At 35.4% G+C, this 25,986-nt stretch overlaps 3 protein-coding genes across 4 annotated transcripts; all 3 read left to right on the forward strand.

Moving 5' to 3' along the window:
• The first annotated feature begins 1,437 nt into the window (after positions 1–1,437).
• LOC126626390 (increased DNA methylation 3) lies at positions 1,438–4,836 on the forward strand. Of its 2 annotated transcripts, none has more exons than XM_050295711.1 (3): positions 1,438–1,633; positions 2,199–3,207; positions 3,866–4,836. In XM_050295711.1, exons 2-3 carry the CDS (start codon positions 2,250–2,252, stop codon positions 4,099–4,101), a joined length of 1,194 nt encoding a protein of 397 aa, XP_050151668.1. In that variant the 5' UTR covers positions 1,438–1,633; positions 2,199–2,249; the 3' UTR covers positions 4,102–4,836. The 2 variants fall into 2 exon arrangements, with proteins under 2 accessions (XP_050151668.1, XP_050151667.1); XM_050295710.1 differs by having other exon boundaries at positions 1,440–1,633; positions 2,227–3,207.
• Positions 4,837–7,925: 3,089 nt separating this feature from the next.
• On the forward strand, positions 7,926–14,047 carry LOC126626392 (probable inorganic phosphate transporter 1-9). The gene is made up of 2 exons (XM_050295712.1): positions 7,926–8,704; positions 13,047–14,047. Exons 1-2 carry the CDS (start codon positions 7,980–7,982, stop codon positions 13,867–13,869), a joined length of 1,548 nt encoding a protein of 515 aa, XP_050151669.1. The 5' UTR covers positions 7,926–7,979; the 3' UTR covers positions 13,870–14,047.
• A 5,751-nt stretch (positions 14,048–19,798) lies between these two features.
• Positions 19,799–25,149, forward strand: LOC126626393 (protein CUP-SHAPED COTYLEDON 3-like). Its single transcript, XM_050295713.1, has 3 exons — positions 19,799–20,296; positions 21,337–21,614; positions 24,216–25,149. The coding sequence occupies exons 1-3, from the start codon at positions 20,086–20,088 to the stop codon at positions 24,966–24,968; spliced, it is 1,242 nt and encodes a 413-aa protein (XP_050151670.1). The 5' UTR covers positions 19,799–20,085; the 3' UTR covers positions 24,969–25,149.
• The last annotated feature ends 837 nt before the right edge of the window (positions 25,150–25,986 follow it).

Consider the following 25,986-nt stretch of genomic DNA (forward strand, 5'->3'; position numbering starts at 1 on the left):
TATTTTGTACATGTATTCTTGTTTGATTTGCTACAGGATTTTTGTGCCCTCTGTTTGGATGAGAAAAATAATATTGGAATTTGAACAAAAGTTAGAACTTATAATTAACATGCACTAATTTTTCTTGTTTGGATTTTTAAGCATCTAAATTTAGAATTCCCTCGTGAAAAAAAAAAACTTGAAATTTTGAACCTCCAATTCTCAAGCTTAAATTCCATATAAATTGTTGATAATTTCTATAAATGAGACTTAAAAAAATATAAATAAAAACAAAAACCTAACTGTGAGTAACTCTCAATGTCACTCCCACCCTTGTTGCCGTTGCTTCCACCCACAATCATCACTATTGTTGCCAACACCACTCACCATCACCAATACCATCACCACCCACCATCGTCATTGCTGCCGCTATCATCACCACCTATTATCATCACTATGTCGCCGCAACAACTACCCACCATCGTCATCACCCTCACCACCGTCAATTCCGCTAGTACATATCCTATTATATGTCACATTATATTAATGACTCTAGATACTCATTCAATTTTCAATTTCGTATCTGAATTTTCTTTTTCTTTTTTAGGTCAACCAACGAGAAAATTCTCAAATTTTAGAAAAAAAATTCCATGATTTCGAATTCCAGAAAAGAAATTTCCATAATTTTAAAATTCCTTGAAAATCTTAGGGCCTGTTTGGTATCCTATTTGAAATTTTTTATCATTTCTCAAAACATTTCTTGAAAACAATTTTCTTTAAGACTAAAAAACTTGATTGGTTTGTGATTTAAAAATTTTAAATATTACGACTTAAACTAGACAAAGATATTTAAAAAAAAAAGGTCGCAGGAGAGGGAGAGAGAGATGGAAATAAAGTAATAGATGATTTAAGGAAAGAGAAAGAAGGGTGAGGATCGGACGAGACAGAGAGGAAGAGGAGTAAGAGAAAGAACCGAGAGAATAAAAAGAGCAGATTGGAGGAGAGACGAAAAAGGTAAAAATAAAAATAAAATAAAATAAAAGATGAAAGAGAAAGAAGAAGAGAGAGAGAGAGATAGATTTGGAATGAGAGGGGAGGAGAGAGAGAAAAGAAATAAGTGAGCTTAAGTTTAAAAACTTTAAAAACTCACTTTTTATGTTGTTAGATAATAGACTATATTTTTGAGTTAGTCTCGAGTTCAGTTTTTGAAAATAGTCCTACCAAACAAGTTTTTAAAACCTAAAACTTGAAAATTATTTTTGAGTTTAAAAAGTTAGATTCAAGTAGAGTACCAAACAGATCCTTAAATTTCCTCGTCCAAACATAGTTTAGTTTTCTTCTTATTTAACCGAATTCCCTTGTGCAATAATACTTGGTTTTTGTTTTGGGCCAGAAAAAGTACCTGGGTTCTTTAATTGTTGCAAAACATGGACTCAGCCCATCCCCTCCACCGCCCCGCCCTCTTACGTTTGCTTTATTTTCTTCTTCTTCTTCAACCTCAGCAGACAGCAGCGATCACGTCTTCTGCTTCATTTCTCTATCTTCCCGTTAGTTTTTACTTCTAACTAACCCAGCTCCAGCCCTCTCTCTGGTAACGCCTTATCTGGCCTTTCTTCTTCTAATCTTCTTCAATCGGCTCATTTACGAACCCCAGGTTAATTCTAATTCTTTAATTTCTGATTCTTAATTGCTTTTTGATTGAGGGTTTAATGTAGATTACATTTTCTGGTTAGTGGTTTCCATTTTATTTTTACTTTTTTATTCAAATGTTCCTGCTTTCTCAGTTCATTGTTATGCATTTGCAAACCCGAAACTAAACAAAAAAAAACCCTGTCTTCGGTTGACATATTTATTTATTTTAAAGGAAATTTTAAATTTTGAGTTAGATTCTATGTACCCAGAATCCCATTTTTTAATTTTCAAACGAAAGAATTTATTTTTAGCCAAGCTGCATTTGGGGTATGAGTCGATGTAAGAATCTGACCTGTAATCAGTATGAGTATCAGCCTCGACATTGTCTAACACTGTAAACCCATACAAATGGAAAATTCTGTTTCAAAGTTATGCTTTTCGGTTTTAAACCATATGGAAGTAAGAAAATAGATATTCTATGCATGTGGAATCTACTTATCTTGAAACTATGAAGAGAAATTTCATTTCAGCATGTTCTTTTGAATCATTTATTTATGTAATGAAGTTAGTTGGATTTACATTTGTAGATGGATCTCAATAATTTTGGTATTTTAGATTTAGAAGAATAAGCTAGGAGCATGGACTTAGAACCAAAAGACGATCCTCGTAAAGCTTCATTGAAACCATCATTTGCGGACCAGCATTTTCTAGTCAACTTCATAATGGGAAATTACTTGGGTCCTGATGTCAATATTGATAACCTGAAATACTCAGCATTTCAAAGGATAGTGGAAAGTTCGCCTCCATATATGTCAAGTGATTTGGGGCCATCATATGTCAGTGTGTCTCTTTTGGAGAGTTTATATTACTATCTCCTGAGAAATGCTCACCCTAGTCTCATTTTGAGACCAGATATGTTGCATAAGTACTTTAAGGGCAACCTAACCTTACCAAGTTCAGGGGTTACAAAAGAAAGTTGGCGCCAGTTCACAGATCTTTTTCCTTTAGCTCTTCATGAACAGATATGGTACCCAGAGAGCTTCAGAGTTGTTAAGGGGATTGTTTTGATTGATGATCCTGTTACATCATTTATGGAAGAAGATGTTCTTGAAAAGTTCAAATCTTTATCTGTTATAGATGGCCTGAAAATTGATATAGGTCAAACTATACGATATCAACATGAGTACCTGAATGGTGGAGAAAGTAAGTCTAATGGCTTGAATGATGATGGCAAGGAAACAAAGACAGAAAATATGTCTAATGGAAATGGTAATTCATCAGAAAGGTTTCTGAAAAAGTATAAGAGGAGGTGCGTCTCTCATTCTCCAGCAAAGCCAGCATCTCCCCAAGTTGATTCTGAATCAAAGCATTATAACAAAGATGGAGCTTCATGGATGAGCAATCCAGATGGCCCTGCCCTGATGCCCCTTATCTCTCTTCCTAATATGGAAGAACCTACTTCTGATTCTTCTATTGTTTTGTCTGGGACTGCCAGGAAAGGGGTAGTTGGACCACCAGTTGGTCTAGTGGACATTGGTGTTAGCAAGGTTGCATATTACTTCCGGGTTGCTCTACCAGGGGTCAGGAAGGATTTTTGTATGTTCTCCTTTCCTTATTTCTTTTCATTTATTCATGCTGGTGTATGCTATTAAAATGCTTATAGTTCAGTGTCCCCCCCCCCCCCTCTTTTTTTTAAGTTCTCAAGGCACCTCCTCTACCTTCAATAGGATATTGTATCTCAGTGCATTGAGTAAAACAGAGTTAATCTGCAGTTAATGTTCCCATTGCTCCAAGATATAGCACCGTATGAATATTCTAGACAGAATTTTCTTAACAATTCATACTTGTAATAAGTTGAACACCAGAAAGCCTCGTGGAGGGTTTATTATCCCCTCCCCACATTCTAGGCTGAGTGACTGCTGGGAATTTGTTTGAACCCATGAAGTGTATCTGTAAGATGTACTCAAACCTTCATGCTAGGCATAAACAATATCTTGTTTGTTCTTCCTCAGCTAAAAAACAAGATACTGATTTACTCATGAAAATTAAATTTGCATCTCGTCATTTACATCTATGCATTGGATTGAAATCAAAAGTTACATCTCCCGGGATGTAAAGGAGATGTAAAAGTGGCTTTGGATCCCATATATATATTTCCATGATTCGAGATGCTCTTGCATTTATGCTCTCTTGACAAGAAATCTTGAGCTCATGTTTGTTCACAATTACAAGTTGATATTATTTGTGGCAACAGGTCAGTTTAGTTGTGAGATTGAATCTAATGGGAAGGTTCATCTCCAAGGCATCACAAGTGGTGGAAATCCCATAAGGAAACGTTCGCGCGTATTTCAGATGAAGTTGCAGCAATTATGCCCAGCTGGACCATTCACTCTCTCTTTCAGCCTCCCTGGACCTGTTGATCCAAGGCTCTTCGCACCACACTTCGGATCTGATGGCATTTTTGAAGGAGTTATCGTAAAAGACGAGTGATATATGTTGCCGAGTTACATACATTCTTGATGTAGCAGCGGTCGACGAAATGGTAGAATTTTCTTACTTGTCCTGTTACTAAGTTCGTAGTTTGGTAGCACTTGCGTAAATGGTGTAGAGAAGTATTGGTAGGACTAGGATGTAGTTTAACGAAGTGATCCTCTTCCAACATCAAGTATGCCGTATGAGTAGAATTTGGCGGGATACTCAAGCTAGATGAGTGCTGACACGTGGTGACGTCGTCTAGACAATCAACACAAGTTAGGGCAAAGTATGGAGATCAGTTCTGTAATTTTCTTTTCTCTTGGGAAATTTTCGGTATGCCACTTCGATTTAGTGCCTTATTCCGATTTTATTATTAGCTTTCCATTTGGTTTCAATGGGCATCTACAAGCAACATATCACATCGGTTACGCGTTTAATGATCAAAGACGTATCCGTTTTAAGGGTCTACCACGCAGGCTCTAAAATCTTAATGTATGTTTGGCACTTGTAATTCTTGATTGTCTCTTTCTTTTTTCCTTGACCAATTCTACCAAAAACAATTGGCAGCAGCTGTAGAGCAAACAAAATGTTGAAACGTGAATCCCAAGTCAACATCGCCATCACTCGTCGATATGGATTTGTAATTGTATCATTCAATGTATTAGTATTTTAAGTGCGACCTTAATGTTATGTATCATTCAATGCTACGCACGATTTAATCGTTAAATTTAATTTTCGCAATTACTCGAATCTTCTGGTACTATTTATTGATGCGATGTATTAAAATTTTTTTCTAATATTTCCCCCAAAAGTCCAACACCTATCCTCTGCAAGAATTAAGAGTAAAACAAACCAAACTATATACTTTTTAATTACATGCTGTAGCCGGTACAAGAAACAAAGTGTAGCTATAAGCGTGTGAAAATGACTACATAATTTTAAAAAAAAAATCACAAAATTAAGTATTAGTCGAAATTCATATGATTCCGTATATTCGTGGAATCATAAAGTAAAATGACATCATTTGCAGTCCGTCAACCTTTGATCACATCAAATGTCAACTTCGCGAAACAACCTCGTTCCTTCCTTCCCCCCGGGGCCCGGGGCGCCACCAGCCCCACGACCCCCACCCTCCAACCTTGTAATTAATGGAATAGGATCCTTTTTAGATTTTTTGTGTGGAAATCTGAAAGATCAATTAATTATATCCGTTCATCGTACATTATACGGTTATAAATGATTTTAAAATTGAATATAAATAGTATCTAACGAAAACTGGCCGTACAATGCACGATGAATGAACACGATTAATTGCTTTTCAAATCCCCACAAAAAAGATCCGAAGAGGATCCTTGTCCGTAATTAATTTCGTATGATTCTACAAGGAATGCAGACACAGAACCATTTCCTAATAACATATATTTATCATATCAATTTCATAATTTCATAATTTTTACAAAAAAAAATTTGAATCGAAAATCGTTTAAGCATCCAGAAACCACAAATTACCAAATAACATAGTCATGATTAACTAGCCCATTTTTCTAAATATTTGGATGACTAAACAATCTTAAATTTAAATGATATTTTGTAGGAATAATCATCAATGAAGATTAAAAAATTGAATGATTCAAACTATACAATTTGTACAATGAATATATGTTATTCGCAAGGTACGATATGTGCATTCTCAGCAGAGAGATGCAAGTATTGTTCTATTACTAATATTATATGCTCTTTTGTATAAGTAATAGCATTTGAAGAAAGTGTTGGGAACTCACTATAGTCAGTACCAATATACTGACCTCATGAACTGGTCCAAAGAAAATAGTCCACCAGTTGTATCTAAACTTTCTCAAACACTTGCTACCTTTGTAACCAAACACCCATTATCTTCCTCAGTCCATCTATTCTCTGTCGACTCTAATCCTATGTTCTTTGGCAACCCCAACCCCAATCTTGTCCGGCGAAACCATTGGAAAATGAGTGTGTTGTAGAGGAGAACGTTTCACAGGCATGTTTCGTTCCTGGTTTATGACAATATTTAGGTACACACTATTCAGTACCCAATATAGGATAATACTTGGTTATTTGGGCACTGAATAGAGAGTACCCAATTTACTGATGATTTTTTCTGGCCCAATAATTTTAAAACACCTGCCATTTCAACTCTCTTTCAATATTTGGCTATCTCTGTAACCAAACACCTCTCTTATTCTCCATCTTCTTTCCTTGCCCAGCCCAATCCCGCTATTTCTCCGGCGACCATAGCAGATCCACCAAAGGTTCTCCGGCGACCATGGCTTCACTTTTGTTGATGCCATGGCAGATCCACCAAAGGTTCTCCGTCTGCCCAACCACCCATGTCTCTTATCCCTTGTCATCAAAATCTGTTACAGGTTGACCAATTTTTTTGTCGAAATCACTTGCTGATTGATGTTGCAGAGAATTTGGAGAAGTGGACGGGGTTCAGATGGACGGAGGAGAGATGGATAGAGTGGAGGTGTGCCGCTATGGTAGACGGTTGGAAGAGTGGGGATGACGGTTGGACAAGGGAGCGGAGATGGAGTCGACGATTGGAGGAAATAAGTTGGAGGCGGGTGGTTGGGACGAAGCAGAACGACGTGGAATGGCAAGGAAAGAAGATGGAGAAGAAGAGAGGTGCAGTGAGTACCCAAGTATTATCGCCCAAAATATACTGACCTAGTAAATGGCTAATAGTATTGCAACACCTGTCCATTTAATATTCATAACCAAACACCAATCCCACTTTGTACACGTAACCAAACACCCTTTTCAGTTTTCTCGTAGCCGTGTCGTTGCAAACCTGATCAGCCTCGCCTTCTTCCATGTCAATCGAAACAGAACCTTCCATAGAACCATTCCATAATTCGCTGCCACCTTCCTCCGCCGCTGCCATGGCTGCCACGAGAAATAAGGGGACATATTGGGGCCGGAGTCGATGGTAGAGACGGGGTGGGAACGATGGAGGGGGCGGGGTTGGGTCGACGGAGGAGACGGTGGTGGGAACAACAGAGGCAAGGGTTGAAGGAAGAGAGGGATTGACTAGGACTTCCAAGAAGAAAGAAGATGGGGCTTGGTTATCCACATGGCAAGAGACAGATGTTACAATATTATTGGTCCATGAGTATTTTGTTACTAGTTAGTCAGTACCCAAGTATTATTCTTCGTGGAATTACAAGAATTACACGTGTCTTAATTTTATTAGTCCATGTAAGTGTGCAGTAATATTTGGGTATTGATTGGGGACAAGAATTGTCTGCCCTCCTTGTTTCTATGTCCTTCATGCCTTCCTATTTGTGTGGTCACGGTTAAGCTACGTTAATATTTTATATTACTATTTATATTTATCTTATTATCTCTATAAAAAAATAATATAAAATGTTGACGTAACTTAACCGTGACCACACAAAACAGGAAGGCACGGAAATAAGGAGGGTAGACAATCCTTGCCCATTGATTGGTGGTGACACCCGAGTATTGTCTTAATGCTATATTTATCATATTTTTTATATTACATCTTTATCATCATTTTAGTGGACGTAAGGTCTCCAATACATGTAGACCTCATTTTATTAGAGATGTAATACACATGTAGTATAAAAAGTATGGTAAGAACAACATTTTTTTTTAAATAGAACTAACGAAAAGTTAAAAAAAACTTTAGTTTTAATGAAAAATAACAAATAAAGGTGTAGTGAATAGTATCAGAGTAAGATAAAAATATGATTTTTCGTTAAAAATGAACATTACCGGAAGTGTTTCGTTAAAAATGTTTTTTTTTTTAATTATCAAAGTCTATATATAATCTCAGTCCGTAGTACCAATGCGTACTAATACAGATAGTATATTGAGGCAAATAATAGTAAGTTATGGCGTTAAAAGTCCTTTCTGCTCTTGACACGGCGAAGACGCAGTGGTACCACTTCAAGGCCATCATCGTCGCCGGCATGGGCCTCTTCACTGATGCCTACGACCTGTTCTGCATCCCTCCCATCTTGCGACTCCTCGGCCGCGTCTACTACCAGAAAGACCGAATCTTCCGAGACAAAAGGTTCGACAACAACGACAATAACTTCTTCGTTCGCATTGATGTGGCTACGGCGCTCTTGTGCGTCTCTCTCCTGGGAACCGTCATCGGACAGCTCGTCTTCGGAAGACTAGGGGACCGAATCGGAAGGCGCCGCGTGTACGGGCTGTCCCTGATGGTGATGGTGCTCAGCGCCCTAGGATGCGGCTTCTCCGTGTGCACGTCGCCGGGCTGCGTTCTGGTGAGTCTTGGGTTCTTTAGGTTCCTACTGGGGATCGGGATCGGAGGGGACTATCCGCTCTCCGCCACCATCATGTCGGAGTTTGCCAACAAGAGGACACGCGGTTCGTTCATAGCAGCCGTGTTTTCCATGCAAGGGTTTGGGATTCTGGCTAGCTCCATCGTGACGATGACGGTGTGCGGGATCTTCGACGAAGCGTCGAATGCGAAGGGGACGGAGAAGACTCCCAGCCAAGCTGACGTCGCATGGAGGCTGATACTGATGCTGGGCGCCATTCCTGCTGCCATGACGTATTATTGGCGTATGATGATGCCTGAAACTGCCAGGTAATTCCTTTAATTACTAATTATCTTAATTTGTTTTATGATTAGTTTCGTCAATATCTGTGCGTCCCAGGTCGCTTGGTTGTATATATATGTGTGCGACCGGCAGGTTTAACATTGAAAATTTGACAAATAAATGTATGAAATTTGATTAGGAAATTTCATTTCATAAAAATTGATTAGGCCTGCGTGCATCAGCGTGTGTAAGGTTGACTCTTCATCAGTGTTCCTCTCCTTCTGTTGAATAAATTAATGGTTTGAAATGTTGCAACAGCAAGCGCCTCAGGGTAGGGAGGGATCCTTTTCCTAGAGATCTTAGGGATTCCGTAATCGTGATCGTAACCGTTCATCATATATTGTGCGGTCATTTTTCGTTAGATACTATTCATATTTTATTTTAAATTTTATATTTTGAAATGATTTCTGACTGCACAATGTACGATGAACAATCACGATCACGGACGGATCCTTTTCCATTATTGAGTTTGTTTTTCACTGATTATCAACATCAGTTTTTATTATTATTCTTTAATTCAATTGTGGTCGATGTCATTCCTAATTTATAGGTTTATTTTTCCTTAATTTTAGGATTAAATATTTTTTCCTGCTCCAAATTTGTAGTATCTCAATTCTTTTTTCCTTCTCCATCAAAATTAATTGTGTCGACTAATCTATGTTATAGGAACTATACATCAGCATATATACTAATACTAATACGAACTTATAAATGTATGGAAAATAATTTTTTTTGAACTATTTTTATGTATGATAGGTAGATTAGTTTTTATTTATTTTCGTAAATACCTCTATCACAGATTAAATGTATTTTATCAACCTATGTTATAGATGTCATATAAATTTTCTTTTAACTATTTTGCATGAAAGTAATTAGATTTTCATATTTTCATATTCAAATTAAAAATTGAGTAAAGATGCATAAATCAAAATTTAAGGGGCATTTAGATCTGGGCCGAAAAAAATAACATAGTTATTGGGTTAAGTCCAATATTCTCTTTTCTCTATTTTTATTTCTTTTATACTTATTTTATTTAAAAAAATATTAGAGATAAATTAAAATCTTATAATTTCATTCAGCTTCTAATTCCAATAATACACTTAGGGGATGTTTGTTTGGCCTCACTAGTCCTCATTGGACTAGACTAGATTAAAAATTAGAGTAGTTTGTTGTTCGTTAGCTGGAGGGACTAATTTTAATGGGATTAGGGGGACTCGCCCCGACTAAATCCATCGCTAAACGGTCTTAGCGAGGCACTCCGAAAACCAGCGGACTGCTAAGACCATCGTTGCTCACATCCTCATCTTGCTTGATTGTGTCCCTATACTGCTCGACTTGGTCCTCCTCCTGCTCGATGCGTCCTCGTCCGTCTCGACTTCTCATTTGAGAACGCAAAGAAAACCCCTAGACAGCCCAACGTCGTCATTGCCCATGCATCCATTGTTCACTTTCCTGTTCGTCTCTCTCTCATCCCTCTCTCTAACTTGATCATCGTCTCCATTTTTGCGTCTAATTACTTGTTTTTCGAATTGGGTTATGGGTTCTAGTTATTCTGGATTCTGGTTATTTTTCTTCTAGTTATTTTGGATTTTGGATTTTGTTATTTGTGGGATTAAAAGATGAAACTTGGAGTGGATTATGGGTTATTTTGCAATTTCCCTTTTTGGCTATGTAGGGATTCGTAGCCATAAATGGGGATTCTGGGTTTTGTTAATTAGATGAAGTTTCGTTAATGCAAAGAACCTCTGTTCCTTCCTTGCACTCCCAAGGCAAGACAAGAATTGGGAATGTAAAGGATAAGTGGCTTAGAGTCAACTGTTATATTTTCTGGAATTGTTTCTTTGTTTTCTCAATTTCGTTTCCAAGAAATGCTTATGTTTAGCTTTGTTCCTCGATTTCTTTTTATTTCGGATCTGCTACTTTTTGTTGGATTGAAGCAAATAACTTTAATATTTTGTTATATATCATCGAGTTTTTTTTTTCTTCATTATCCTGCTTCTTAGTCCAATACTGAACCAAACGCTTCACTAGGCTAGTCCAACTTAGTCTAGTCTAAGCCAGTCCAACTTAGTCCCTGCAGCTAGTCCAGTCCGAGACAGTCCGGTGCAACAAACGTACCCTTAATCTATCAAAGAATGATGCGCTAGAGACAAGAGGCACTCGCTTCAGTAAGGTCAAGGAGCAAAAACCACTCAATTCTTTGTGAAATTAAGGAGAGCAGCCATCCCTTTATTATTATATTAATTATTAGCGGTTAGGTTAATTATATCTTCTAAAAAAATTAATATATTAAGACAAATCCATCTACAGAACATACAATCCTAACTCAAGTAACAAATATGTGAATGTATATTATACTTATAAGCGAAATACGAAACATAACTAAAAGGTACACAAACATAATACACCTACAAGCAAGACACTAATGCGATAAAAGTCGATTATGAAAAAAGAATATGTCATAGACGTAGATAAATACACTTAATCTGTGATATATATTGATTATAAAAATAAATAAAAAATCTATAAGTGAGGTTTAAAGCAGGAAGAAGAACAAGAAATAACAAAACAAAACAACAACAACAACAACAACAAAAACAAGAATAAATAATTAAAGAGATAATTAGAAAAAAAAATTAATTTTTATAATAAATTTTATCATGAAAAGATAATTATTTATAATAAAATAATCCTAAACTTAAGGGATTGAACTTATTTTTAATAAATCGAACTATTCCTTATATTGATTCGAAAAATTAGACTTATATTAAATTTTTCGACTTATATTAAATTTTTCTAAAATTTAATTAAATTAAAAAATAGAAAAATTGGACTAAATCTAACAATGGCTCAAATTTTTTGATGTGAATCAAAGTACCCCATAGCTTATTTATCTGTACACAATTATTTTTAATGACTAGAGTCTAATTTTGTATTAGATTATTTTACAGATTTTTTGTTTCATTATTTATGATACAAACTGTTGGTGTGTAACGCTGTAAGCCCAAAACGATGTCCATTTGCATGTCAAAGTTTTGTACTTGGGGAATGTTATAAATCAGCCCATACCATAAAAATGAAATGAAAAAATTTATTTCAAAGTGATATAAATGAGGATAATACTTGTAATTTTTTCCTTTGTGGGGTGAGCTCATTCTTCTTATGAATATCGTATCTTGACCGTATAAATTTTATAATCAGAACCATTCAATTTCTTAATTTTCATTTGAAGATCATCTCTACAAAAAATCATTTCAAGTGGAGATCATTTAGTCATTCACATGTATAAAACAAATCACGGTGTAGGTATCAAGTAGCATATTCATAATAAACTATTCATTTGTTTGATATGTTTTGGATGACTAAACGATTCCCAATTCGAACGATTTTTGTACGAATGACCTCTAAATGCAGATTAATAAATTGAATGGTTCCAATCATTGAATTTATTCGATGAAGATACGTTATTCGAAAATCGAAATATATGTGCATCCCCGAGAAAGAAAAGTTAAGGGCTCAAATTAAAATGATTGCAATGTTGTAAGAGAGAATTCAAAACTAAATCCTTGTAGGTAGTTGGAAATTAATTCTGTGCGAGTGTGATGGTAAAATCCCAATGTCTATTAACTTCGAAGATTTCTATCACAAAATGATCGCGCATAGCGCTAGTAGGCACAAGTGTATTAAAACATGAATAGTCTTAATTACTTAATCAAGTTGACTATAACAAAATTCATAATTTACATGAGTAATGTTATTCATACCGTGTTTTTATAACACATTTCTATACCACCTTAGGTGACATCTAATGTGAACAGCCACATTATTTGAAAAATTTACAAAACCCAAGAAAATGAAGGTTAATTAACTAATTTTTCTTAATTATTAGTTTATTAAATAATGAACTAAATGTGGCTATGGCATTTGATGTGGAAAGCCACATCATTTGAATCAATCAGATTTTTAAATTTAGTTCATTATTTAATAAACTAATAATTAAGAAAAACTAGTTAAGTAAATGATGATTGTGATATACGAGGAGTCTTTCTCCTTCATTTTCTTGGGTTTTGCAAATTTTTCAAATGATGTGGACAAATGATGTGGCTGTCCACATCAGATGCCACATAAGGTGGTATAGAAATATGATATAAAAACATGGTATGAATAATATTACTCATTTAGATATGTAAATGTAATATTGAGTTTGAGATGGTAACACCATATATATGAAAGTGTAAAAGGGATGACATGGAAGCATGCATGCATGCCTCCGTTTTCTTGTAACTATGTAAGGTTGAATCCCTTATTATTACTTTGTTTGATGATCAGATATACAGCACTGGTTGAGCTAAATGTCCTCCAAGCGGCAAAGGACATGGAGAAAGTGTTGGATGTCTCAATGAGTCAAATTGTAGAAGATGAATCATTGCCATTGCCACAAGATCCACCATCCTATCCCCTTTTCTCCAAGCAATTTTTACGTCTCCACGGCCGCGATCTCTTCGGTTGTTCTGCTTCATGGTTTCTTGTCGATGTTGTCTTCTACAGCAGCAACCTTTTCCAATCTCAAGTATATGGAAAATTCCTCCCGAAAAAATACAAAGCCAACGCCTATCAAGATGCTCTATTTGTTGCACTGCTGCAAGCCATAGTTGCAATGTGCTCAACAATTCCAGGCTACTGGTTCACTGTCTACTTCATCGATCGAATTGGAAGACGCAAAATCCAAATGATGGGTTTTCTTGTCATGGCATTGGTTTATTTCGCGCTAGGGATACCCTACAAGTTTTATTGGGTAGAGCATGTCAATGCAGGCTTCATGGTCCTCTACGGCCTCACTTTCTTCTTCGCAAATTTTGGACCAAACACCACTACTTTTATAGTGCCTGCTGAACTTTTTCCGGCAAGATTCAGATCGACTTGTCATGGGATATCAGGGGCTGCTGGGAAGGTAGGGGCCATTGTTGGAGTTATAGGGTTTGCGTTTGTCTCACATGGTAAAACAGAGGAGCATCCGAAAGCGGTAGAGATGACGGTCTCATTGGTAATTTTGGGCGGAGTTTGCATTTTGGGAATGGTGGTAACGTATTTTTTTACACCCGAAACCAATGGCAAATCACTAGAAGAGAACGAGGAATATGATGAAGAGTAACTGCTGCCGCTTAAGAATTATAATGCTACTCGGCCCATTTATTTGTAGAATCATTTGTAACATCTTTAATAGAGTATGATCCACTACATATGCATGTTCTATCTTTACTAGAAAGATAATACAAATGATGATACACGTGGATGGTAAAAATAATATTTTTGGATAATTTTTCCTTCAACGTGTGTTTTAATTATGTTTAGAATTATGCATATGTCTATGTCCCGTACATTAATTATAGGCTCAAATTTGAGTGAGATAAAACATAAGTAGTGGATTATATATATAGCAAGACTTGTGCACACGTTGTGTTACTTATTAGTTATCATTAACTTAAGTATGAGTGGCAAATAGATGCGTGATATTGCAGGTAGCCTTTTACCACAATGGTGGAAATGTGTTGTGTCATTGTATGATGACGTGGATTTAAACTTTGTCGATAACTAATCTAATATCTAACTTACTAATATTATCGTTCAATTCAAAAAAACAAAACAAAACAAGATGCGTGATATGGTAATACGCCAATTGTTAGAGTGCACTAACAAACTCAAAATAACAGTCAAAACCAAAAGTATAACAATTTTACAAAGTTGCTGTGGTGTAGTGGTTATCATGTTAGTCTTACAAACTAAAAAAAATTATTAAATTTTTATTAACAATATAACAAAATACATCTAATTGCGCTTCAACAATTTATATACATAATTTGAATCTGTCCACTCTTTTATCTAATTTTATATACATGATTTGAATCTGTTCACCACGACTACTATCTAATTTTATATACAGGATTTGAATTTGTCCACCACAACTATTTTATCTAATTCAAGTTCCTAATACCAGGAACTGGAATTTGGCGAACTTTCATGTGTTTCCTCTAAAAAAAAATATAATAGTGTTATAAAAAAGATGGGGTGTTTCGTTGTGTATGTTTGGAAGAAGCCTGCGTATATAAAAACATCAAGAACCCTTCCGATCAGACTAAACAAGTGTCGCTGGCAGTTGTGCCCTTTCTGTTAAAAGGATGAATCCCTTTAACCAAAGTCAATTTAAAAATTGAATTTAAATATGAAAGGTTGCTCTGATAAAAAAACCAAAGGATAAAATATCAATCAAGGCCCATCTTTTTTACTATTAATATTTAACTACGCCTAAACCTTAAACTTCTTCATGCGTGTAAACCAATTTACTGAGTCATATTCTCATAAGCTTATAAATTCTTGTTGAAAAAACTTCACTTCATCGACGCCGAACAAAACAAGTTGGTTTATTTTTCATTTAAACTTTCAACACTAATTTGACCTTGGAATCCCAAACAATTCGATTAGCTAGGTCATTACATTATAACAATTGCATGCAGCAAAGATTGGCTAAAGAATGACGTCATGCATATAGGCTTATGTAAGCTAGCTATGTGGGGGCGTTTATCTTTTAATTGTGGAGCACAAATCAATTATGTACGTTTATACTATACTGTCGTAATCACCCAAACCCAAACGAAACAGGCTTCATGCTTCACTTGCAGCGCCGACGCCATTGAATATTGTCCCCACCTCCCACCCTTCACAACCCCCAAATTAATTAGGTTAACCAAAGGAAAAGAGGCAAAGGACCACATTCTGATGAACTACCCCACACACATCGGAGAGAAGTCCTTTCCTCGACTCAGCTTTCGCAATGGTCTGGTAGGTCCTCATGTTTACCTAAACACACCACTATTGTTCTCAAAAAATAAAAAAATACCACTATTTAAACATATTCGGAGTAAAACTTACACACATTTGTCATTTTGTGGTGCTGGCAGAATAGGTTTCTCAAAAATTTATATCCTATAAGTTACTAAACAGTAGACATACAAGACTTCCGGCCAAGAGGAAAAGGACCAATAAACAATTTACATTGTAGGCTCAAAGCATGATTTTTTTTTCTCAACTGTTTTTTAATAACTAAAAGATTTATGGAGGACAATACTCGGTGCGCTTCAACTATTTTATACTATTATCAAACTCAAATTTTACTTATTTAGATACCGTCACTGCTCAATTATTTCTATCGTTATTATTAATAAAAGTTCATTATGTGAAAGCTTTTTTGTGTGAAGTCTTTTTTTATTAAAACCTTCAACAAATATTCACATTAAAATTTTAAAATGAGTGTACAGATATAAAATATAGGCTCGAATAAAGTTTTCCAAAAGTAATGATATATCATATATGTAATCCAAGTTACACTCTAGTTGGTTGTTGATCGATAATTTAACAAAGACGAATGTACGAAAGTATATAATTAACTAGATTATGCAGCGTCTTAGCTCTGCGTTTATCCTCACAAAGGAGATCATGGTACGAAAGGATATGGAGAGCAATAGAAATAAAAATACACAAACAAAAAACGTTGATAGTTGATCCAAATACTTGTTCAACCCATGATTCATGTATTTATTTTCATTATCAGTTCAAAGTGCTTTCATAGAAGTCGTGAATCGAGTAGTAATCTTTTTGCGGAATCTGAAAAAAATGAAAAAAAATATCAAAAACCTAACCCTGTTTTTTTTATTAAATAGAGCTATGTTAATCAAGTGCAATCATCCACAAACGAGCCGGGTGAAAGAAATTAATGTGGGTATAGATAACCACGATGATTCCTTTATTTAACTTGATAAAAGGATATGATAATAGCAAACTTTCGTGCAAAACTTATAAAATATTTTACAAAAAATACGAGATGACGGAGAGACTATAGAAAGTCATACTTTGGGAGAGTATCGTTAGCATTTCGCTTATGCAAATAACATAAAATTAGAGAAATTTTCTCTCAAAGTGGAACTCTCATAATTTATCGTTAATTATGTGCTAACATTATAAAATAACACAAAGTTTATAGAAAATCCCTATTTCGAAAGAGTCTACTTATTATTTCACCTAATTAAAATTATGGGTAAAAAACTGTTTAATACCCTCATGTTTCGTGGTTTTCAACATTTAGTACATCAAGTTTTTTTCGTCTCAGATTCATACCTAAAGTGTAAATTTTGGGACAGTCTCATACATTCATTAGTCAAACTGTTAAATCTGCCGTTAATTATGACGTGGTGCCCATGTGGACAATGACTGGACGCCACGTGTCATCCACGTTTTTTTTTTCTTTTCTTCTTTCTTCTTCTTCCTCCAACTACAACTTCTTTTTTTTCTTCCTCCTTCTTCCTTCCCCTTCTTCTCCTTCTTCCTTTTTCTTCCTTCTCCTTCTCCTTCTTCTTCTTCTTTCTCCTAATTTGGGGAAGTTTTTTTTTCTTTTTTCTTCCTTCTTCCTTCTTCTTCCTCTGACTACAACTTTTTTTTTTCTTCCTCCTTCTTCTCCTTCTTCCTTCTTCTTCCTCCGAATCTGGGGAAGATAAAGGTTTTTTTTGTTTTTTTTGTTTTGAGGAAGATGAAGAAGAAGGAAGAAGGAAGAAGGAGAAGAAGGGGAAGGAGAAGAAGGGGAAGGAAGAAGGAGGAATGAAGGAGGAAGGAGGAAGAAGAAGAAAGAAGAAAAAAAAAGTTGCAGTCGGAGGAAGAAGGAAGAAGAAGAAAGAAGGAAAAAAAAAGTTGTTGTCGGTGGAAGAAGAAAAAGAAAAAAAAAAACTTCATCTTCCCCAGATTCGGAGGAAGAAGAAGGAAGAAGGAGAAGAAGGGGAAGAAGGGGAAGGAAGAAGGAGGAAGGAAGGAGGAGGAAGAAAAAAATAAAAAAAGTTGCAGTCGGAGGTAAGAGGAAGAAGGAGGAAGATGAAGAAAGAAGAAAAAAGAAAAAAAAAAAAAACTGAATCTGCAACCCAAATTCGGAGGAAGAAGAAGAGGAAGGAGAAGGAAGAAGTAGGAAGAAGAAAAATAAAAAATAAAAACTTCCCCAGATTCGGAGGAAGAAGAAGAAGAAGGAGAAGGAAGAAGGAAGAAGAATGAAGAAAGAGGAAGGAAGAAGGAGAAGGAGGAAGAAAAAAAAGAGGGTAAATTATATAGTAACCCCTTAGGTTTGAGGTCTATTACAATCTCATACAACATCTTTAAAACATTTCACTTTCATACCTTACCTACTATTTTATTTCAATATAGTACCTCCGTTACATTTTCCATCCATTAATCCGTTAAGGCTGACGTGGTTGCCACCTGTGTGTCATGTGGCAAAAATAATAATTTTTAAATTTTTTTTTAAAAACCTGAATCTTCTTAAAAAAAAAAAAAAAAACTGAAAAACCCAGAACCCACCCATCTTCCCCGCAACCCCTCACGAGCCTCCCAACCATCTCTCTCCCCTTCTTCCCCAAAATCCCCACCTGTGCCCACATTCCCACCCATCTCTTTCTAAAACTCAAACACCCCATCAATCAAAAACCCAACTTTTCTTTTCTTTTTGTCCAAACAGACCCTCCAAATCCAAATGAATATGGCCCCATAGGAGCTCCAATTTCTCACCATCTCTGACATCCACAGAGAATCCACCTTCATCCCCAAACAGTCCCCCAAAACCTTCTACCTCATAACCCTAAACCTTATATTCCCTCTCTCATTCGCCATCCTCGCCTACTCCCTCTTCACCCACCTTCTCTTTCGCCATCCTCATGTTCTGCTACAATCTCATCTTCGTCGGCTTCCTCGTCCTCCTCATCCTCGCCATTGATACCCAGAATTCCTTTATGCTCCTTCTTGTACCCAAAACCCAGATTTTTTGGTTGATTACAAATAATCTGGCTTTTTGGGGTGGGAGAAGGTGGGGGTGGGGTGCGATGGGTGATGAGGGGATGGGTGATGGTGCAGCCATCGATTCCACCGCCGAGGGCATTGAGGTTCATCTCCGCCGCTCATTTCTGATTAGATTTTTTATTTGTTTTGTATGGAGATTTTGATACTATGAAATGGGATCTGGGCAGGTCACGTACAAAATGGGATTTGGGGATTTTGGAATTAGGGATTTGGGGATTTTGGGGATTTTGGAATTAGGGATTTGGGGATTTTGGAATTAGGGTTTGTTTTGGTTTGGGAAGGGATTGGAAGAAAGAGGGATTTTGGGGTTTGGGTAGAAAAGAAAGGAGAGGAAGTGGAGGAAAGTTGAGAGCTGGTGGTTATGGAGATTGGAGGAGATGGAGGGTCGGGTGGAAGAAGGGGGGTTGTGTTTTTTTTATTTTTTTTATTAATTATTTAGCCACGTGGCACAAATGTGGCAGCCATGTGGCATAAATGTGGCAGCCACATCAGCACTTAACGGTTTAGTTAACAGATTTTCTAACGGATGTATGAAATTGAAATAAAATGATAAGTAAATATATGAAAGTGAAATATTTTAAAGATGTTGTATAGGGTTGTAATAAACCTCAAACCTGAGGGGCTACTATGTAATTTACCAAAAAAAAAAAGTTTCAGTCGGAGGAAGAAGAAGAAGGAAGAAGAAGAAAGAAGAAAAGAAAAGAAAAGAAAAGAAAAAAAACATGGATGACACGTGACACTTAATCATTGTCCACATAGACGCCACGTCACAATTAACGGCATATTTAACAGTTTAACTAACGGATGTATGAGACTGTCCCAAAATTTATATTTTAGGTATGAATCTGAGATAAAAAAACTTGATATACTAAATGTTGAAAACCATAAAACATGAGGATAGTAAACAATCTTTTAGCCTAAAATTATATATCAATCATTGTTTAATTAAAGAAAGAGAACAATCATTACTTAATATAGTTAATCTTATATTATCTGTTTCTGTTAAAAATTAACATGTATGGCACAAATGATGATATATGTATGTCGTCACTGTTGAATGTTAATATAGGCTAGGGCATGGACCGTAGACTAGCTAGTGTACCTACTGCCTAGATAGCTGTTAAAGAAAGATATACTCACACACGCACGCATGAATCTCTGCAAACAGCTTTTGCATTTACTCCTACGAGTCCTCCTCTCTCATCACATTCACTCATCATCTACACTCATCGCAACAATCTCTATTGCTTTTTACATTTTGGAGTCGTTTTCCTTGATGATCCATTCGCTATATATTTACGTTATTTTTCGGTTTTAGTGCACCTCCCCCTCCTATCCAAATCCCAGACTCTTCTGCTTTATATAGGCATTGCAACGATCACTTTACCTTCATCACAGTAAAGAGTTGAAAACATCCAGAGCAGTCTGTTGCTTTAGTTAAACAGTATTATATTTGGTTTGGAAAATATATTTAGCTTATATAATGTTGGGAATGGGAATGGAAGAAATTATGAGTGAGCTGATGAGTGGGGAGGATGAAAACGGACAAGGTTTTCAACCAGGGTTCCGGTTCCATCCGACGGACGAGGAGCTCATAACCTTTTATCTGGCTTCCAAGGTCTACAACGGCTCTTTCTGCGGCGTCCGCATTGCTGAGGTCGACCTTAACCGATGCGAACCATGGGAGCTCCCAGGTATATATCCTCAGCTAGCGCTATTCTTAAATATTTCTCTTCTGATGTCAAATGTATAATATGATATATCTATTTTATTGGTGGGAAAATGGAAATGCATGTTTGTTTTCTTTTTAGCAATTTCCGCATGAGCTAATTAAGTTAGTTCATTCGTATACAAAGTCCACGAAGAAATTCATCTAAATTATGCTGCGATTCGATTTAGAGGATGGAGTACGCTACTTTAATCAAATTGACTAATTCTTCCTATGCATTATCTTCGGGTTAATTATTTTCCATTAGTTTGTCTTAAATTAATTAGTTGGTAAATTATGTTATTACTCAAAACTGTAGATGGGATTTGTGGTAATTAATCAATTAGATATCTATTAATCAATACTACGATTTAATAGTATTTCCTTTCATTTAAAATTAAAAGTTCAAAAGATCTTACGTTCGAATAATTTGTTATCAAATTAGGTTGATTAAGTGACGTGGATGAACTTTTTGTTTTATTAATGTAAAAATATTAATGGACAAAAAAAAATTTAATTAGATATCTAGCAAATCCAGGTAATAAATGTTCTGTTAGGATTGAAGCAAGACAAACAATCATTTTATCTCATATATAAATCTCTGACCAACAGTTAATGCATTCCTTGTTCTCGTTGAATGTAAATATATGTATATGTATAAATATTTGGAAGTTGAGTATGCAAAATATTTATGGCTCTGGCCAGAAAATCTATCTCCTCCTGCAATTGCACACCCAGTAATGCAGAGCAGATCATCTACCTCATTATTTAATGCTGGATCTGACAAATTTCAATCACTTCATAAATGTGTCGTCTCTTTCAGCTCGGCTTAGTTACCTAGGCTCTGTTAGCCGGCTATCTATTTATGCAAAATATCGTATGAAACGAGTTTACTGTTCCGGTGATGTTTTAAAGATGCACACTGTTCATACAGCAAACATTATTAGAGTGGGGCGATGAATTTATTTCATCCGAGTCTTTCTTTGTTTCATGTGATTTAACTGTTGATGATGGTGGTGCATGCAGACGTGGCAAAGATGGGAGAGAGAGAGTGGTACTTCTTCAGCCTGAGGGACAGGAAGTACCCAACGGGGATGAGAACCAACAGAGCCACGGGAGCCGGCTACTGGAAGGCCACCGGCAAAGACCGACAGGTCTTCAGTGCGTCGACCGGAGCCCTACTTGGCATGAAGAAGACCCTTGTCTTCTACAAGGGCAGAGCTCCGAGGGGCCACAAGACCAAGTGGGTCATGCATGAGTACCGTCTCGACGGCCACTTCTCCTCCTATCGCCACGACTGCCAGGTATGGACCCACAACCCCTACCTCCACCCGTGCACATGCACACCTATGGCCTAAGTTTCCCCGTGTTTGTACGTGGGAATCCAATTTACCTGTCTAATCTACACTCTAGGGCGTTGGGAGGGGTTGGGATTTTAGCTTTGTGTTTTATTGATCTGGGCAAAGATTGTCTGCCCTCCATTTCTGGTGATCTTTTCATGCTCTTTTGTTTGTATGATTACGTTAACATTTTATATTATTATTTATTTTTATCTTATTATATTTATAAAAAAATAATATAAAATATTAACATGTTTTAATCGTGATCATACAAAATAAAAAAACACGAGAAAAACATCGAAAGTGGAGGGCAGACAATCCTTGTCTAAATGAATTACTTGCTGCAACTGCATATTTTACCCTCTCATCTGTCGCTTTTCGGGGTTGACTTTTGTTTTCTCGGTCTTTGCACTAAACCATTGTCACTTTTTATTATTTGTAGACTTTACCTTTTCATCACCAGTTGAATGCGATTTGATTGATTTAACAATTAACCTGCTATATGATCGCGTTTTATCACAATGTTAAAAAATATTACATTGATTCTCATTAACTTCCATTTTTTTTAATAATTAATTTTTAACCTACTAACGTTATCGTTTAACTTTAACTTAAAAAAACAATTATACATCTATCTTGGTGCCAAAAAGTTGAACGCTGCCATATTTCTTACCCTTAATAAATTATTGGGTTCTTTTGAGAAATGACCTTTGAAATTCATATTTTTCAAACAAAAACCCAATTAATATTAAACATTCAAATAAAACTTAAATTTCAAATAGATTACCATGTAAATAAATATATAACCAATTATTACAACATATTTACAACTTATGCCACAAAACCCTAATTATGTTAATAAATATTATTACTCACCCTAATTATGATTAGCAATTAACCCCATATGGAAATTTTACCTTTTTTGTTTCATAAATATTAATAACATATATATATATATTAATTTACCCATATTCATAAACAATTATAGGCATATTTTTCGTATAAAAAAAATGATTCTTTGTATAATCAGTTATTTTGCATCAAATAATATTGTTTGATAAAAAAAAAACAAGAATCAATTAATATTCTTTTATTTTGTAGGTAAATTATTTTACACAGATTATTACATACATTACCCTAATATATGCGTGTCAAAAAATAATTTATCTATATTTATATGTAAAGTACAAGTAAATTAATTTTCTATAAGAATTAAATAATAGGTAAATTATATTGTAGGTACATTATGTTTTTTTTTTAAAAAAGAAGAATTGAAATTTATAAACAAAAAGTAGTAGATATATTATCTTTTCAATCAAATTACATTCCTTTATTTTGTAGATAATTTTTTTTAAAGCATTATTACATAGGAGTGTGCTATCCACACACCCCTTTCTACTCCTCACACAACTCTTATTAATTTTTGTCCTTTGATCTTATTCAATTCATCCTATCCGACGGCCGAAAATTAAAAGGATGTGTGAGAAGTAAAAAAGGTGTGCGGATATCACACCTCATTACATATACCGGGCACATTTTACTACTAATATATATATGTGCAAATATATATTAGTTTTAGTAGGAATTATATATTGTAGGTACATTACATTTGTACAAAAAAAAAAAAGGTAAATTAAAATTCATAAAAAAAAAGTAGTAGATATATTATTTTTTTAATCAACATACATACCTTTATTTTGTAGGTAAATAATTTTACATGCATTATTACATATATTGGGCACATTTGAGTAATATATATGTGCAATTATACTTTATTATATCAAATGTAGATAAATTAATATTGAATCAAATAACATTTTTTTTATTTTGTAGATAAATTATTTTGCATGTATTATTACATATACTGGGAATATTTTATTACTAACACATATGTCCAAATAATTTACCTATGTTTTTATGTAAATTACTCCATAGTTCTCTTTCAATTTCCATTTGGTAAGAAAATGACAAGATTAAATTAAAATTGTTATTTATTTATTTATTTAAAGGAAAGTATAACATTAATGTTTATTTTTTTTTCCAGAAGCATTAACATACAATTTGTTATGATATATTAATATACAATGAATTTAAACATTAATACATTTTTTTATTAATCCCTCCCTTCAAATCTGCATAGAATTAAATGTATATATTAAAATTGTAATTAGGGGTATTTTAGGCATCTGAAAAATGCAAAATGTGTAAAGTCAAATAGAATTAATGAATTTGCTTATGTGGAGCCTAGTCATTAGGTTTTATTCAAGTAACAAGATTATGTCGGGTTTTATGTAAAGAAACTTGAGTTTCAAGGGCTAAAATCATATTTTCAGTAAATTTTCTTAGCTTAGGAGTTTTATTTTGTTAAAACTGAAAACTTGTTTCATAACTATTTTATTGAGTTTTCAAAATTCAACGTTCAATTCCACTTCTCAAAGAATGAAAACCAAAAAGCAAAATTGTAAATTGAAAACAAATTGATTCTCAAATGATCTCTTAACTAATCATCTATGAACTTGTGATATTGTAGTCCTCAAATAATAATAAATGCTTGTGTTTTTGCAGGAGGAATGGGTGATATGCAGAATAAATCACAAATCTGGGAAGAAGAAAAGCCCACTACTTGATCACGAAGCTGCTGCTTCGGCAATTTCAAATTGCAATTATCTGCCTCCATTGCTTGATCCATCTTCAGCATTATTATTGCAAGAATCATGCCATGGATATCTGAATCCAATGCAATTGCAAGCTCCTCCTCCTCCAATTCACCAAGAAAATCATGATACCTTCTCCTCCTTCCCAGCAATAAATGCCTTCCAAACCCACCAATTACCCTCTTTCTCCAGATCCCTCCTCTTCAAATCCCTGTTCGATCAAGATTGCAACAGCAGCAGCAGTTCTAGTACTATTCCCAAACAGTGCAAGACTGAGCTCGCCAACTACTTTTCCCGTTTCCAAACACCGGATAACAGTCATAACAATAATAATAGCACTCGCAACAACTTGCATGGCTTGAACTTGGCGGTGGAATTGGAAAAGCATCGTGATCATCAGTACCAGCCAAACGCCCCCTACCATCATCAGCATGATCAATACAATGATCTCCTGCCTTTTGATTATTTGGACTACAGTACTAGTGTGCTGGGTTTCGCATCAGCAGAAGCAGCAGAGGCTACTACTAGTACTAGCACTGCGACTGCTGCTGTTCATGCTCATGACACGTCTCCCTCAGTTGCTTTCAACAGGGCCGGCTTTCAGACCATGTTAGATCTTCCTCCCATCAAACTTCCTGGAGAATCTTGCCGACCCTATGCATAATCATTAATGCTGGATCATGTATGCCAGCCAATATTACATATTTTGATATATATTATTGACATGCAGGTAACGTAATAGGACAATACTTGGTACCCACTAGTGTGACTAGTGAATGCTAAACCTTGGTTTAATTCCTGAAATGTGTATTCGTTCTCATAAAGGATTTGGGTTCAATTCTTCATATGTGCATTCGTTCTACCAAAGGAGGCAAGATATATAAGACGACTTTAACTTATATGGCAAGAATAAATAATAAAGCCTAACCTAATTCTAATTGCAAGGAACCAAATAGTGAACAAATCCCGCTAATTCACCAAAGTCAACTTATGTTAAAAACTCACGCCTACGGTGAGTACCCAATTTACTAACCCTTAGCTAAGGTTAGCCCATTATTACATGCAGGTAAAGTAAATAGGACAATACGTAGGTACCCATTTGTTGAGAGTATGAATGCCACTAGTGAGTCCTCAATCCTTTCCTTCTCCGGCGACGCCAACCCTCAATCCCTATCTTCTTCGGCGACCTCGAACCCAACCTCATTCTCTCTTTCTCCTTGACGGCAATGACGGTCGAAGATGAACCGTCATGTTAGGGAGGGAGAGCGACAAATAACGGAGAGAAAGGGAAGTTAGATGTTTTATTAGGTGTTCAAGAGCATCTCTAAAGGGCATTTAGATAGGGACGGAGCTATAAATTTCTTTTAGTGGGGGCAGCTCGAAAATCAACTAAGAAAATCATATTACATTATAGCTTATACCTAATATGATAATAGAGATGATTTCAAATGATGACGTATCACAATTCTAATGTTACAAAAATTTCAGTGTAGTAGTGGAAAGTGGCAGAGTGATAAGAAAAATATTAATACATGATTACGTGGGAGAGAGGTTTTTTGGTTTGAATGACAGAACAAAAACACTTTTGCTCATATAATAATTGATATAAAGTATATGCAGTATGAAGGTATTTTGGACATTAGATATCTATATTTTCTTCAAAGATAACGCGTGTGTATTAT

This window comes from Malus sylvestris, chromosome 6, assembly GCF_916048215.2.
Source record: "Malus sylvestris chromosome 6, drMalSylv7.2, whole genome shotgun sequence".
In the NCBI taxonomy this organism is placed as follows: Eukaryota; Viridiplantae; Streptophyta; class Magnoliopsida; order Rosales; family Rosaceae; genus Malus; species Malus sylvestris.

Excerpts from the sequence above, each read along its gene's own strand:
- LOC126626390 (XM_050295711.1), top strand. The coding sequence starts at position 2,250 with ATGGACTTAGAACCAAAAGACGATCCTCGTAAAGCTTCATTGAAACCA. Across the intron at positions 3,208-3,865 it reads AGGGGTCAGGAAGGATTTTT|GTCAGTTTAGTTGTGAGATT; the intron begins GTATGTTCTCCT and ends TTGTGGCAACAG.
- LOC126626392 (XM_050295712.1), top strand. The coding sequence starts at position 7,980 with ATGGCGTTAAAAGTCCTTTCTGCTCTTGACACGGCGAAGACGCAGTGG. Across the intron at positions 8,705-13,046 it reads ATGATGCCTGAAACTGCCAG|ATATACAGCACTGGTTGAGC; the intron begins GTAATTCCTTTA and ends TTTGATGATCAG.
- LOC126626393 (XM_050295713.1), top strand. The coding sequence starts at position 20,086 with ATGTTGGGAATGGGAATGGAAGAAATTATGAGTGAGCTGATGAGTGGG. Across the intron at positions 20,297-21,336 it reads CGAACCATGGGAGCTCCCAG|ACGTGGCAAAGATGGGAGAG; the intron begins GTATATATCCTC and ends TGGTGCATGCAG. Across the intron at positions 21,615-24,215 it reads CCTATCGCCACGACTGCCAG|GAGGAATGGGTGATATGCAG; the intron begins GTATGGACCCAC and ends GTGTTTTTGCAG.